The sequence below is a fragment of the Ranitomeya imitator genome, chromosome 10 (genome assembly GCF_032444005.1).
Source record: "Ranitomeya imitator isolate aRanImi1 chromosome 10, aRanImi1.pri, whole genome shotgun sequence".
Taxonomy (NCBI): domain Eukaryota; kingdom Metazoa; phylum Chordata; class Amphibia; order Anura; family Dendrobatidae; genus Ranitomeya; species Ranitomeya imitator.
In genome coordinates, this window is record NC_091291.1 from 18,276,682 (window position 1) to 18,292,933 (window position 16,252).

Genomic DNA, 16,252 nt, shown 5'->3' on the forward strand with positions numbered 1-16,252 from the left:
TTTTGTCTGGTGCTTATCCTGACCTTTCGCTAGTTTTCATTGATAGAAATCTGCCTTCCTTGAGCTCAGCTTGTCTGACTATGCTCCTCTAATCTTGTCTTGGTCTTCTCAGATTTTCTTATTATTTGTGAGCTTTTCTTCAAGTTATAGGCACAACCTGTAACCTAATCTTGATACTTCTCCTTCGCCTGCCCTAATCTTTTGCTAGTCTTCACTGACATAACATCATCTGCCGTAATCTAAGTTTGGCTAAATATGCTCCACAGATCTGACCTTGATCTTATTTCTCAGATTCTAATATCTGTCCTCTTTTCTCCAAGTTTCCTACCCAGATTGTAACCTGACCTTGATTCTTGTCTGCCGTCTTTCCTTACCTTTCACTACTCTTCCTTGATAGAACTCTGCCTGCCCTGACCTCAGCTTGTCTGACTATTATCCACAGATCTTGTCTTGTCCTTACATCTCAGATTCTACTAAATAACACATGTTGCTAAAGGTGCCTATGATGAGATTGTGTCCTTTTAAAGCATTCAGTGAAGTCCAGATCACTGTACAGGGGTAAATGGTTGAATATCTTAGGATTGAAAACTCCTCCGTTTAGGTCAAAGTCCATTGTAACTGAAAGAGTCCACAACTCTCACGCAAGCCTTGAGTTATTATACCTGGACAACCCTTTTAAGAACCATTTTCTCATACGTAAGCATTAGAGTGTTAGACATATTTTGCTATAGATATGTGTATAATCAGAGAGTGATAGAACAATGGACTATCCAGTCAAGCATGAAGAGATATTAGAAGAAAACAAGATTTAAGTTTATTTTTTTAATACTTATCAGTAAGTTTTACACTTTGTCCTATGAGTTTGATGCCTCAGTGCAACTCCATCCTTTTCTCTAAAAATTCACAAAAAATGCAAAATAAAAAATAAAGTCCAAAGTAAAAGAACATGGAAGAAAGTTATCAAGAAAGGCAGACTAAAAGGAAAATAAGCCAAGAAGAGTGGAACAGTCCATAGGCCCTGTTATTGCTTTGGCTATCTTTAGGCTCATTACTGAAACGTGAAGCTACGGTGATTTTCCGATCAGTTTTTGCTTCTCCGTTGGTCGGGGTGGTGCTTTTTGTGGTTGGAACCATAGGTGTAGGGGTTAACCATGGAGGTGGTAGAGCGGTGGTGGTCACTTCGTCTTTATTTTCATTAAGGAGGACTAGAAAGGGCATGTCTCCATGTTGGGTCCTGTTGGAGAGGTCTTGGTTGCAGAGTTTTCCCGAACAGCAGGCTCCTTTTATCTCAACAGATGCGCTATCGTAGGTCTGTGTCTGCTTGGCACAATAGTATCTTAAGGCGCAGCTCTTGACAGGTACGATGGTTACGTCATTTTCTAGGTAGGAATAGATAGTTTTAGGGCATGTATTTGAAGGCAACCCAACCTGCCTTGGAAAATTGACAAAGCCTAGACTGGTTTTCCCTCCCCTCCCCTCAACTGTCTCGTTAGGTCTCAGACCTAAATATTGTGAGATACAATGCTGCAAATATCCTGCTTATAAAAATTCTGGATGATTGTAGAAATCACTAGGTTTGGTTAATTTATTAATCATTTCAAGTGTAATTGTACTTTAGGAAACTTTTCACATGTCACGGAGACAAGTCAAAAGTTTTGATCCGTAGAGGTCCGTGTACAGAAAAAAAAGCCCTTTTAACATGGCACCTAGATATTTACCAATAGATATTGTGACACTTCCGTCAAAGCAATGACCATAGGTGTCGTAGCAGTCCATGGCAGGAGAATTTGATGGCAAGCATTCTTCCTCGGTCTTTCCAATACAGCTGTAGCATTGCTCATCATTGGGAAGACGGGTTATGTTAGCTGTAGAACACACAAATATAATATCAGTATCATTTATGAGCCAAAATATCTTTAGTAGCTTATAGACAGTCTTGCGTCAATGTACTGTATGTACATTGGCATATAAAAGCTTGGGCTGATCAAAATTACTTTTAAAAATTACAAAAAGGAAAATTCGTCCTTTTTCACTGATTGTTAGGAAAGGCCAGGTGATGCAAATTTCCCAGCTTTATAAAAACCCAGCTGCCTCCTAACCTTGTGCCAAAAAACAGCAGCCACGGGTTCTCCTAAGCAGCTGTCTAGCATTCTGAAAATGGTGAAGGCCCACAAAACAGGGGAAGGCTATAAGAAGATAGCAAAGCGTTTTCAAGTCTCTCTTTCCTGAGAAATGTAATTAAGAAATGGCAGTTACCAGGAACAGTGGAGGTCAAGATAAGGTCTGGAAGACCAAGCAAAATTTCAGTGAGAGCTGTTCGTAGGATTGCTTGAGAGGCAAATCCAGAACCCCCGCTTGACTGCAAAAGACCTTCAGAAAGATTTAGCAGACTCTATGCTTAACTGTTCAAAATAACAGTGATTTTGACTTTCAAATGCCATTGTAAGTATTATTTGGCAGTAGTCATGTGAAAGAGTCCCCTGCGTGAATCGCCTTGGTGCTGCCACACCAATGCTTCCCCGTGTGCTGGTATAGAGTAGTTGTAGTCCTTTTAAGACACCTAAAATAATTGTAATGACTGCAGGATATGGATGCCCAAAAACCTAAAGTAGAGTGGTGCTTTTGGTAAGTTTGCTGGGACGCGTGGACAGCCCCTATGGAGGATGAAGAGTGGTTGGAGCTCCCAAAGGAAGTGGACAAGCAAATCATATGGTCAATGCGTCGCCAAAGAGTGGAGGAACTGGCATAAGAGCATTGGGACCAGCGCCATTGAGAAAGTCAACATCTAGAATTGTGTATGTCAGATAACACAACTGGATCCTCCAAAAACATTGACATACAGCTGCGTCCCCTTTTATGTAGAATATCGTGCTGTTAAAATTGTTCAATTCTATTAGGTTATTTATAGATTTAAGATATGTCCTAAAAATCTGGGTTTGACGCCATTGAGGAAGTTTGCATCAAGTTTTGCTTATGTCAGAAAAAGTATATATCTGCTTCCGTTGTACAATGAAAAGAAAACACAAGAAAAAAAACTATCAACGACAAACAGCACATTTTATCCCCCTTTTGCAGTATCCGTAGATGTTGTACGACTTTAACCTATGTTACAGACTTAGTTAAATAATATGCCCCAAATGTCTGCATTCATTTTTAAGCATTTGTACGGTTTTACTTACTTGCACATCATACAGCACCTGTGCTGTCTTGATTTTTAATACTGGTTCTCGTCAGTGTTGAATAATTTCATCAGAATGTCCATGTAAAAGGTATTCCCACCAATTAGTTAGCTAGTGTGACTTTGGTTCTCCCTCATCTGACATCCTCTTTTTACTTTGGTTACATATGACTATGACATTTCTTACCGTGCCCATTGCTGTACCCCATGTCGATGACTGCAACCTAGATCCCCGGTCCAACAAAATCCACGACTTTTCATTGCTGTACCCCATGTCGATGACTCCAACCTAGATTCTCCGTGCAACAAAATCCATGATTTTTGTTGCCGTGCCCATTGCTGTACCCCATGTCAATGGCTGCAATCTAGATCCTCTGTACAACAAAATCTATGACTTTTCTTACTGTGCCCAATACTGAACCCCATGTTGATGACTACAACCTAGATCCTCCGTGCAACAAAATCCATGACTTTTCTTACCATGCCCATTTCTGTACCATATGTCAATGACTGCAACCTACTGTAGATCCTCTGTACAACAATATTCATACCCCTATATAGGGGTTAAAGATTGCAAACTAAGGCACCCTCACTTTAGATTCTGCACCCTGACAGCTGGATTGCGTCTTAAAGAATTCACCATTGAATGAACCATTATGTGGTCGGTAACAATGTAGACATGATGAAGAAGGCAATGTTCTATTGCACAAAGACAAGGCTGTCCATATCACTTAATAAACATAACACCTGTGTATCAAAGTAATTACCGTCAGGTACTAGTTGATAGTTTTTCAGATCCATGTTACTATTACACAAGCTTCTGTTGCATTGGGTCAACTGAATAAACACGGAGATCCCATAGAAAGAGATGGTTCTGTCCAGTTTGGTCTCGACACCAGACCCACACCCTCTCTTCAGAACAATGTGATTATTGTGACCTATGGAATGAGACAAAAATATTAGGACACTAGTGACGGTTGGGTGATGAACAAATAAGTATGGAGGAGAGAAGGAGGTCTTGGAAAGGCCAGAGATTACTTGAGGGAAGATATTGGGATAGTAGTTCTTAGATGTACAGAGGAGACAGGTTGTGAACGGCTTTGTAGGTCAGTGTTAGTAGTTTGAAATTAATACATTGGGGAATTGGGAGCCAACAATGGGATTTGCAAAGGGGAAAAGCGGAGGAGTATCAAGGAGAGAGATGAACTACTCATGGACAGAGTTAAGGACAGACTGGAGAAGTGAGTGAGGTTTAGCAGGTAGGCCACCGAGGACAGATGTTGCAGTAGTAGAGGTGGGAGTTGATTAGGGCATGCACAAGTATTTTAGTAGGTTGATGGTTGAGAAAAAAATGGATTCTGGAAATATTTTTGAACTGGAGGTGACAGGAGGTGGCGAGAGCTTGGACATGCGATTTGAAGGACAGGGCAGAGTCAAGGGTTACTCCGAGGTGGTATATTTCTATTTTTAATTGTGTCTTCATCTTTTGAATGTAATGATGGAGCAGGATGCTGTTAGCTCCCCACTCAACTATTCACCTGTGTCATCTGACATCAGTACATTGCATCTTCTATGCCGGATGCGAATAGCAAAGAGCGGAAAAATGCTCTATTCATTATGGGAACAAAGTTAGGTATTCTTTTTTTATTTATTTTACTGATTTAGTTCAAGTGCACCATGTCCCATTCTTCTACTCCAAAATGAAGAAACCTTCTGGAATTTCTGGCTTCCGGGAGATTTCAACCAGTATCATCAAACCCTAGGAGATTTGCTGACCATTCCAGGAGAACACGAGGTCTCCACCAATTACGCTAGAGCCTCACAGATAATACGGGACAGTTGGTTGAGGACTCCTTAATACAAAATATGGAATTATACATACTCGTTTTTATGGCGCTGATGGTCTCAAGACACACATTTTGCTCCCAGGAGCAGGAAACATTCACAGCATTTTCAGGTAGGCAACCGCCATCACCATGGTCCGTGCAAGAATAACATTCAATGGATTGGGACCTCACATCTGTACAGAGAATGATGAAGGAGAGGACGTGATGAACAAGTATGCAAAACCAGTGGTATATACATATTACAGTCATATTTAGTAAAACTAGATGGAGATTCCTAATATTATCTAAACATCACAAATATGCATCCGTCATGACCAATAACTTCACTAATGCACATAGAATGGGTTAAATATGTATGTGTTATCCTCCAGAGCCATTAGAGAGGTGGTCATTGAGTTCCTCTTGAAAAATGGAATGATCTACAGTAACCTTTACATCTTTACCAGGAGGCAAAAACACTTGGTGGTTGCAAACACAGAAGGCTTGATGTTTCCCGAATACTCTAAGTCCAGAGAACGTTACCATCAAAGTTAAAGAGGTGAAGATGACTTTGTGTTTCATTTTGACTTAAGAAAATGTTAGCCCTGAGGAAAATAAAAAAATAGCAGAGACCTTATTGTATATAATATAGGAGACAGTTATTTTGTGCAAATTATTTGTCTACTCCACAAAAATTTGTAAAAACTTCAGGGCAAAGGGCCCAGAACCTCCCCGGCTGCATGCAGTGTCAAAGTCGAAAGATCTTTTGGCTTTGGCTAAAAAAAAAACAGAAGTGTATATGTAACTAAGCCCTAATTATTGTAGTAAAAATGCTATAGACAGGACTCTAGGGGTGAACAGTATTAGTAGGGGGAACACAGACGATTTTGCTTACATTGCTTGGCTTAAAAGTTCAATCCTGCATGGAGCCCCATGATGGTCATGCCCACTCATGACTTAGAGTCTGGAGGACGGCATGTGTGTAAGGGACGGGCACTGATGCCAAGAAAGCAGGATTGATATATTCTTTGGTAGTTGAATGTCATCACACAAAGATCAGGCCAACTGATTAAAATAAGAGCCGTGGATGCCGGGAGGTAAGAGATGGTTCTCAAGGCTTCCATCTAGCACCCACCACTTACTCACAATTCACACCTCCTCTACCTACCTTACTTAAGTTACCTTATTTTTTTACTGTGCATAAGCTATATCTATGCATATTATGGACCAACTTATTCTATTTATTTTTTATTAGCTTTTTTTTATTGAGCTTGTAAGATGTCTGGATTGCTGGAGCTCACTGTTATCTACTGATCCTGGCCAGTTTTAGTGCTACTGAGCTCTCGCATGCTACAAAGTTAAACAGCTCAGGTCAGCAGAGAGACAATGCTACTGGTCCTAACTGTCAATCAAGCAAGAGCGCAGTTTCCCCGTGAGCCAGGAAGATGGGAGGTCGGGGAATGCTGTGTTCCTGCTAAAGACAATGATACAAACCCTTTAAGGCTACTTTCACATTGCACTTTTTTCCATAGAAACTTATGGAAAAGGTGGTTGTCTATGAACACTACCCCTTGCCATATGGCCATCTGGACATCATGGATGGTCACTTGCTCAGTGTCCAGTTTGCCACTCAACCTACTCAACTAAATTTTTAGAGATCGCCATGGAGTTCACGACATACGAAACAAAGCTAATTATACACATAGTATACAGTGATATTTATTTTGGAACCATAGATGATTCTTTCGCAACCTGAAGAATTACTACATGCAAGAATCTTCTGAACAGAAACAGGGAAAAGGGAGTGACAAAGGAACATTTCGATCCCACATAAAATATACTTGTCAGGTGGAAGAACTTTGGTAACACGTACATGTGAAATATGTATTGATACTTTATAGTTGGAAGAACTTTGCCAACTATTTAGTAGATAGAAGGGTGGCATAGAATTCCTACATGGAATACCACTGAGTGTGGACTCAAATACCCCAGTAAGGTGTTGTCTCACTAGCAACTCATTTCATTTTCTGGTGGTTTTCTATGAGCCATCACTAGAACTCCATGGACTCTAAATGTTGTCGACATCACGATTCCCAATATATAATGTCTCGTGCACCCCAAAACTAGTGATAAAGCAATCTTTTCACTATCTAAACACTCATTCTTAGTCACTTTTGTAGAAAGTCATCATATGCATCTTTTTGGGGTATGAAGTCAGCAGAGTTCTCAGAGAAATTCCATACAAATGCATATAAACCTTGTGTAGATGTTGGCATTCAAACCTTGGTGGTCCACATTAAGTTATGTGCTCTATTCACATGTATCTGTGACATAGCAGACGACTATAACGATTTAGCATCTCGTCTAAGGGCAACCATTCTATAGTGTGATTGTGATGGTTCCAGAAGCACCTTACCTTTCAGACCAAGTGTGAAGGCCAAGCAGATGACCATCAGTGTAGACCATTTCCATAAATGTCCAGATCTCATCTCCATCTTCAGAGATTTCTTCTCCTCGTGGTTCTGGAGAAAGTTATTCTGGTTCCATCCAGCCAGCTAACAAAACAGTGTCGTCTTTCCTTTGTCTGTGTCTATGTTTATCAGTTGAGCTTGGATACAATCCATAAGTCAAAGTTGGGATCCTCCCATCAAACACAATCATCAGCTCCATAACCTGAATATTACAAGCCAAACTTTCCCTGTAGCATCTATTGCTTTTACAGTCATTCAAATTACATGCTCAGTCACTGTAATTAATCCGGCCAAAAGGCAACGGCTGCTAATCCTGTTTTCTAATCCTCTTTTAACGTTTGCATGGTGTCGGTGGCTGCATAATTGTTAGATTGTAATAAACCTTCTGTTTCATTCAAATTATAGACTTATAAAGCAGACAACATGATCTTCTACCCTAAACTGGATCAGATCCTTGGCAAACAACCCTGGAGCCTGCTATGGATGACTTCATTCAAAGTTTGCATATTAATTTTCACTGATGATCGTTTGCCCTCACAGTCAGCCATCGGTCAACCGCCTTAGGAAACCACCTGGAAGATGCGCTTTCCCACCAGTTTTATGTCTGTTTTACAGTGGATTCGAAGTTGCCAGAAGAAATAGATTCACGCACGATAACTAATTGAAATAATACAGTTTACTTAAAATAGCACTTTATTACTTTACTCCATCTTGTTGCTAATATATATTTAATCCAAGTGTTGTTTATATGTTCATCTCTATCTGAAAATGAATGGATTCCTTCTTCTTTAGTAGGGTCATGTGATCACACTATGACCTCGATGACTAGTTAGTCAACATCCCAGTTACCAGAAGTTCAAGTATGATGAAATTCCATGGACTGTACTACTAAAGTTCCCCAAAGGAAGGGAACAGAATCTCCTATCACAGATACTGATGATGATTAGGCAGCTCCTGTTATACAACTTTGACAATTTTGCCTCTTGCACCTTTGCAAATCCTTTTGCAGTGCTGCGAGTTTCCTACAGGTATATATACCGTATTTTCCAGCGTATAAGACGACTGGGCGTATAAGATGACCCCCCCAACTTTTCCAGTTAAAATATAAAATCTTCTTAAAAGTCGGGGGTTGTCTTATACGCTGTATGTCGTCTTATAGGGCCGGTGACTAATGTGCCTTTTTGGGGGGGCAGTGGTCCCGATGACGGAGGGGGCGTCTCACAGGAAAGTGTGAGTGGAGTATGCCCCATTACCTCACATTGTAGCTGCAGCCAGCGTCAGCGTGGGGTGCTGGGGAGCGGCGGCGGCTGATCCTCTTTGTGCCGCGTGGGTACTGTGGGGCGGCGGTTCCTCTTGGTACAGCGTCGGGGCTCTGTGCTGTGGGGCGGCAGCGGCGGTGTATCTTCCCGCAGAGTCAGTCGGGGCTGACATGCAAGATATCAAAAGACTACATTAGCAAAAGGTATAAAAAGATATATGCCAGATATGCAAATAGTATACAACCACATCAAATAGGCATTATTCTCAGTCTTTGGGTTTTAATCTGGTGGAGCCCAGATATAATCTAACAATAGTAAGCTCAGCTTCAGCACACTTCTGAAGTTCTTCTGGGCTCCACTGTTCTTTGTCTAACAATTTTTTACAGCTGGTGACACTACGGGATACCAAGTTCTCTTTAGTTAACCATTAGTCTGGATTATGAGTCTGGAAAGGTCATAAACCAAATACTTTGGTATACTCTTTTCCTGCCTAATCTTGAAACACGAAATTTAAGCCAACCCACCTAAGAATTGCTATACGGTAAGATTTAAGAATAATCCAATCATGGATGCTCAACTTGGTGAAGCTTTCAATCGGGAGAAAGGAATAACTTGCTGCCAAACCCTTCATGGTAAAAACCAACCTACCCAATTAAACTTTCCCTAATCAGCTGCCTTCAGGAACCTCCAAAACACAAAAATAGTTGTTAAAATTCCACCAAAATTTTCAAATTGAAGACGAATATGCTTGGGCAACTTAAGGCAAACGAAAGCTGCAGTACCACCGTTGACCAATAGACTCTCTTTAAGTTATATAATTTAATACTTTGTATAAGATTAAAAAATCTAATTATTATTTTGGGTTACTCACTCCATTAATCTGCTCAGCCTTGTCAGCAAAAACACGTGACTTTTTGTTAAAAATTTCCAAATCCTTTTATAATACCCTTTGTATTTGGAGGCAGCAGCTGTACACATCGTCCTGTGCGATTCCTTTGTTGTACTTGTTGTTCCAGGCTGCTGTAATTTACAAAGAGCCTGACAAGATCAGACATGCTGGGATCTCAGGAAGTAATTAAGCCATTTAATGTGAAATTACTCATGCTCCGGTGTAGTGAAATATGAATAAATATATATGTGTGCAGTGAAATATGTTAGGTTCACATGTGTAGGTTTATTGTGTGATAAGTAATAATTTAACATCTGTCCTGAAGGCTGCAGGTCTCACCAAGGTGATATGTTACCCTGAGGCAAGGCAGTTTCCCTGTTCTCAGACCACAGGGGTCTTCCTGGAAAGACGGAAAGGGATGCACTTCACACCTTCCAGCTCTTTTGAAGAGAGATGTCAATTACAGCCTGACACTATCTATCTGTGGGAAGCTTAACACAAAGGATCTCAGTGAAAATAATATATTCAATGGGGGAGCGGCCGTGGTCCAATCAAAAACAAGCAATTAGAATATCAACTTGAGGGGCTGGTCTAGAAATCTGACCTCCAGGGTGACTCTATAAATTAGGCTTGTATACATTCAAAAAGGATTCACAGATTGAGGGTCAGCCTAGCTGATGTGATCCAGTCCATATTCACCCCCCCCCTCAGGGAGCAGAAGCAGACTACAAGTTAGCTATTTCTGTAAGTTTTCTCCTGTTTATTTTATACTGTTTTGCATACCTGTATGTCTTTTTATTACCATATTTGTATATCTTTTTCTTTACTGTAAGCACTGTACTTTTTGTATTAAAGCTTAAAACTTTAACAAGTTGAACCTTGTATGTTCTAAAGAATCCATAGCCTTAAACTGTTTGACCCTTATGAGTGGTAGACAGTATTAGTAGTATTTCCGGGACTCATCGCCCGTGTGTTCAGTGAGTGGTGGCAGCGTGTATGAGCGGGTGTGTGGCCTGGGTCGGTGTGTGATTTATGCCCCCATTACAGCATAGGACAGAGGTTGAATGCTGGGCTGCAAGAGGGGAGATAGATTAACCCTTGCAGGTGCAACCCCAAATCACGTGTTGAGAGCGGGTACGTGACAGATTAGTGACAGCACGGAGGGATCCGTGACACTCCGGCTACACACAGACGTTGCACATCCATATTTTACCATTTTAAAGTGAATTTCCCAGTTTTTGAAAACTTCCAGCCGCCAACACAGATTAAATAAGTACAAAATGTATAATCCTCCATTTAATCCCAAGTATTCTAGTTTGGCTTCCTTGGTTCTCCTTGTTGGTCTTCGGTTTACCTGGCTGCATATCCTGTTGACCCTGCATGACCGCTGCAGTCAATCACTACCATCATTAAGGCTTCAGATTTCTTATCTGCTTCTCATATAGCAAAATAAATTTTTATGGTTTTCCTTTCCCAAGAAACTTTTTGACACAAAGTCCAAGCCTTCTGACATCATCCCCATGTATGTAGGCAGGGCAATGGGCAATGATATTGGGGTAATCTATGGCACAAATCAGTTCTTTATATGGAAAACCTCCCAGCCTGCTCTACATGGTCTACTTTTACATAAGCACGGCAATGGGAAAGGATATTGGGGTGGCCTATGGAAAAAATCAGTTCTTTGTGGAAAGCCTCCAACCCTACTCTACATCGATCCCATAAATGTAGGCGCGGCAATGGGCAATAATATTGGGTTGACCTATGGCACAAATCAGTTTTTTGTGGAAAACCTCCAACCCTACTCTACATTGATCCCATAAATGTAGGCACGGCAATGAGCTATAATATTGGGGTGACCTATGGCACAAATCAGTTCTTTGTGGAAAACCTCCAACCCTACTCTACATTGATCTCATAAATATAGGCACGGCAATGAGCTATAATATTGGGGTGACCTATGGCACAAATCAGTTCGTTGTGGAAAACCTCCAACCCTACTCTACATCGATCCCATAAATGTAGGCACGGCAATGGGCAATAATATTGGGTTGACCTATGGCACAAATCAGTTTTTTGTGGAAAACCTCCAACCCTACTCTACATCGATCTCATAAATGTAGGCACGGCAATCAGCTATAATATTGGATTGACCTATGGAACAAATCAGTTCTTTGTGGAAAATCTCCAACTTTACTGTATATGATGCCCCCAATACTTTAATCGTTATTGGGCCAATTAATTATTTTTCGAGGACATTTTTCTACCAAACCCTAAGCCTCCTCTATAGACTCTACTTTCGTCTTCCTTATTCACACATCCATAACTCCAAGTACTTCGATAAGTCATGATGTTAACATGGCTTATGGTGCACATCACTATTCTATCTCGTCTCTTTCCAAACAGCCTCAAATTTTCCACCACCCTTGGCCAAACTTTCCAGTTGAGTTGTCTCTTCTGTTTTCTCATCTCATGGCCACAGATACTTCAGTAGGGGATGGTACAGGAGTAGGAACATGGCACATGGCTAGCAGAGTCCATGGCAATCCACCTTTTATTAATTCCACGAGATAGAATTTATATTAAAAAAAGCATAAACAGTGAAGCTGGAGCTGGAGGTGTTATCTGCATCGATAAGTATTGGAACTATTTCTCATTGGGTGTAGTTGTGTTACCATCGGATTATGACTAAATGATGCCCCGGGCAAGAAATGCATTTCGGTAACACCTCAAATATCAATGTCTAGTGACTCTTGTCCTTCCATTAGCAATTATTCCCATAAACATCTTTGCTACCAGAGCTTATAAAACCGTCACGAAGCAGGTTTATGCTAATAGGATCCATAATGGCTAAGGTAATACTACGATGGAAGGTAAAAACTAGAATTTAAGTTCATGCATTACTCTAGATAAGATAACAGTGGGGAAACGTACTAATGTGATTATTGGTATATGTTCCCCCATGTAATAGGGGCTGCTGTAGTCTGGGATAGGGTGGGTGGGCTAAGATGGTGACTCGTGTCCTATGTTGCATTTATTTTTACATTCTTATGAACTGAAGAAACTAAGATCCTTGTAATATATTTATTACCATTATCTTTTAGCTATTAGTTTACTTATTGTTGTTTATTACGTATTCTTACCAACTAGAAACCATCCCCAAGCAGGTTGGTTGATGCGGACAGATCTTTGTAGATTTAATTTTATGTGTGAACTATACAAAGTAAACAGAAATATGACCAAATGAAAATGGATAAAGCTGATGGGCTGAGATACCTCAGAATGGCTACCAGAAGCTGGTGACTGACTATTTATTACGTCTTTAGCAGGTCATAACAGCCATATATACAGTAGGTGATAACAGCTAGAGGAGCAGCAGGTCATAACAGCCAGAGATACAATAGGTCATAACAGCCAGAGAAGCAGCAGGTCATAACAGCCAGAGGAGAAGTAGGTCATAACAGCCAGAGATACAGTAGGTAATAACAGCCAGAGGAGCAGCAGGTCATAACAGCCAGAGATACAGTAGGTAATAACAGCCAGAGGAGCAGCAGGTCATAACAGCCAGAGATACAGTAGGCAATAACAGCCAGAGGAGCAGCAGGTCATAACAGCCAGAGATACAGTAGGTAATAATAGCCAGAGGAGCAGCAGGTCATAATAGCCAGAGATACAGTAGGCAATAACAGCCAGAGGAGCAGCAGGTCATAACAGCCAGAGATACAGTAGGTAATAACAGCCAGAGGAGCAGCAGGTCATAACAGCCAGAGATATGATAGGTCCTAACAGCCAGAGGGGCAGCAGGTCATAACAGCCAGAGATATAGTAGGTCATAACAGCCAGAGATACAATAGGTCATAACAGCAGGAGAAGCAACAGGTCATAACAGCCAGAGATACAGTAGGTCATAACAGCCAGAGGAGAAGCAGGTCATAACAGCCAGAGATACAGTAGGTCATAACGGCCAGAGGAGCAGCAGGTCATAACAGCCAGAGATACAGTAGGTAATAACAGCCAGAGGAGCAGCAGGTCATAACAGCCAGAGATACAGTAGGTAATAACAGCCAGAGGAGCAGCAGGTCATAACAGCCAGAGATACAATAGGTCATAACAGCCAGAGAAGCAGCAGGTCATAACAGCCAGAGATATAGTAGGTCATAACAGCCAGAGAAGCAGCAGGTCATAACAGCCAGAGATATAGTAGGTCATAACAGCCAGAGAAGCAGAAGGTCATGACAGCCAGTTTTGCTCTCAATTTATTCTTGTTGCTCCCCTGAGTATACTGCTTTTTAACCCTTTAACAGCCAGAGATATTTTTGGTTTTGCATTTTCATTTTTTGCTCCCCTTCTTTCCAGCTGACGTTTTTAATGATATCAGTTTGGTGCAGATACGTTCTTTTGATCTCCCGTTATTGCATTTTAATGCAATGTCACGGTGACCAAAAAACGTAATTTTGGCGTTTTTAATTTTTTCTCGCTATGCCGTTTAGCGGTCAGGTTAATCCTTTTTTTCATTGATAGATCGGGCGATTCTGAACGCAGCAATACCAAATATGTGTCTGTTTGATTTTTTTTATTGTTTTATTTTGAATGGGTTGAAAGGGGGGTGATTTGAACTTTTATATTTTTTTCGTTTTTTTTTAAATATTTTTAAAAACTTTTTTTTTAAACTTTTGGCATGCTTCAATATTCTCCATGGGAGACTAGAAGCTGCCATAGCCCGATCGGTTCTGCTACATATAGACGATTCCAGGTACCACTCCAGGGCAGTCCCCAGGATTGCAGCACCTGACCGGAAGGTCAGAGATTCGAGTACGAGGTACAGGTGGGCAAGACAAAAGTGAAATCAGACAGTCCGAGGACGAAGCAGGCAGCACATGTTCAATATGTTTAGCAGACAGAGCAGGATAAATAGTAAACGAGCCGGGTCAATAACAGGGGGGCCAGAACCAATATGGACAAACAGGAACCAGAGTCAAGCGTTTTAGGAACCTAAGTTCAGGCGAGGAATGGAGGGTGGAGTCTCCTGATATATCAATAGCTGGGAGGTGGTAGGCCGGGAAAGGAGACCTCAGCACAACAGGGTGGATACAAATTCCTACAGAGTTCGGCCATGTCCCCCCTTATGACTCACCACCAGACGAGCTGGAAGAGAAGCACAAGGCGGCTCAGAGTGATGGTCAGGTACTGATTGGAGCCGAATGAAACATCCGGTGAGTGGGGCGGCCCTTAGAAGGCGTGCGAGTGGCTGGTGTAGCACAGATACTAAGGGTCAATTTTGATCAAGGTCCATAACAGCTGGGCAAAACCATCAGGAATGGGGCTGTGGACTACAACTTAACTAGGGCAATAGCAAGTTGACATTTTTTATAACATCACCAAGCAACCCACAGTACGGTTATCTTCGATGCTAGGTTCTCGTCTGTATAGTTTAGTCATGGCCTGCTTGTAAAGTCATCATGACGTGTTACAATGGACTTCGGTTTCTCTTACGTCGTGGTCCATTCATCAAGAAAAACAACATCGATATGAAAATACGTGACGTTTTGTTTTAAATCATTGAGTAAAGGGAACTTCTAGATACAAGAGGTGATTCCAAGCAAACTAAACATCAAACCAATAGTCCAACTGGAAGAGCGTGAAAACCAGTGGAGGATGCAGTGTCCTCATTACTTGAGCATTTCGGAGTTTGATACCAGGTCTATGAGTATAGGGAAAGATCTGACGTTGTAGGAGAACATCAGCATTGGCCAAATGCTCCTCCGAAGACTCTAGAAAAGCCATTTCCCCAGTAGAAGACCCACAATGGCTGGAGTCAGGACGGCTCTGTGGATGCGTATATCGCCATGGTGGCAGCGAATTCTAAGTAAAGACGACAAGCCTGTCCAGCTGCCAAGATCACAGAAACTCGTTGTTTCGCACCCCCGAATAAGTGCAACAACTCCATCAGTTCCTGCAAAACTGATGTTTTTAATGGAACCATTTTATGTCCATACAATGTTTTAACAGCTCTTCATTGCATACAGTATTTTGGGGAAGGTTCCTTACCCAAAAGTTCTGGGGTATATGCTGATGTTTTAGTGTTTCTTCTGTTAAGCCGTTTACCGTATGGGTTTATTAATATTATATTTATTGTATACTGTATATTATATAATAATGTATCAATAGATTAATATTTATATTTTTACATCTGATTTTTTCAGATGTGACGATGCAATATAAACTTTTGTTTTTAATGTCTTTATTTTTGTGTTGGGGGGAAAAAAGGGCAGGCGATTCTTAACTTTTATTGTTTTTTATATACTTTAAAAAAAAAATGTATTGGTTGCCCAATGAGGAATTGAACCTGCGATTGTTTAATCAGATATACTATATAATGCAATCCTGGCCTGGGGCCTGTTCCACCTGGACATATTGTAGTGATCTGAAAGACATAGACCAGGCTTGATTTTGGAAATATTGGTGGTACAACCAATGGCGTAGCTGGAGTTAGATGGGCACCGGAGCAAAATTTGGAAGTGGGCCCTCACCTGCATGGTCATGTGATGTGTGGGCCTTGTAGCGTTCCAGATCATTTTCACCCTTCCTATAATAACTTCCCCATCTTGGCCCTTTCCTGTAATAATGTCCTC

At 41.1% G+C, this 16,252-nt stretch overlaps 1 protein-coding gene across 1 annotated transcript; it reads right to left on the reverse strand.

Moving 5' to 3' along the window:
- Positions 1-791: 791 nt before the first annotated feature.
- Positions 792-7,769, reverse strand: LYPD3 (LY6/PLAUR domain containing 3). Its single transcript, XM_069742844.1, has 5 exons — positions 7,421-7,769; positions 5,061-5,198; positions 3,946-4,116; positions 1,719-1,865; positions 792-1,379 (listed from the first exon to the last, which is right to left on the reverse strand). The coding sequence occupies exons 1-5, from the start codon at positions 7,497-7,499 to the stop codon at positions 961-963; spliced, it is 954 nt and encodes a 317-aa protein (XP_069598945.1). The 5' UTR covers positions 7,500-7,769; the 3' UTR covers positions 792-960.
- Between the last annotated feature and the right edge of the window lie 8,483 nt (positions 7,770-16,252).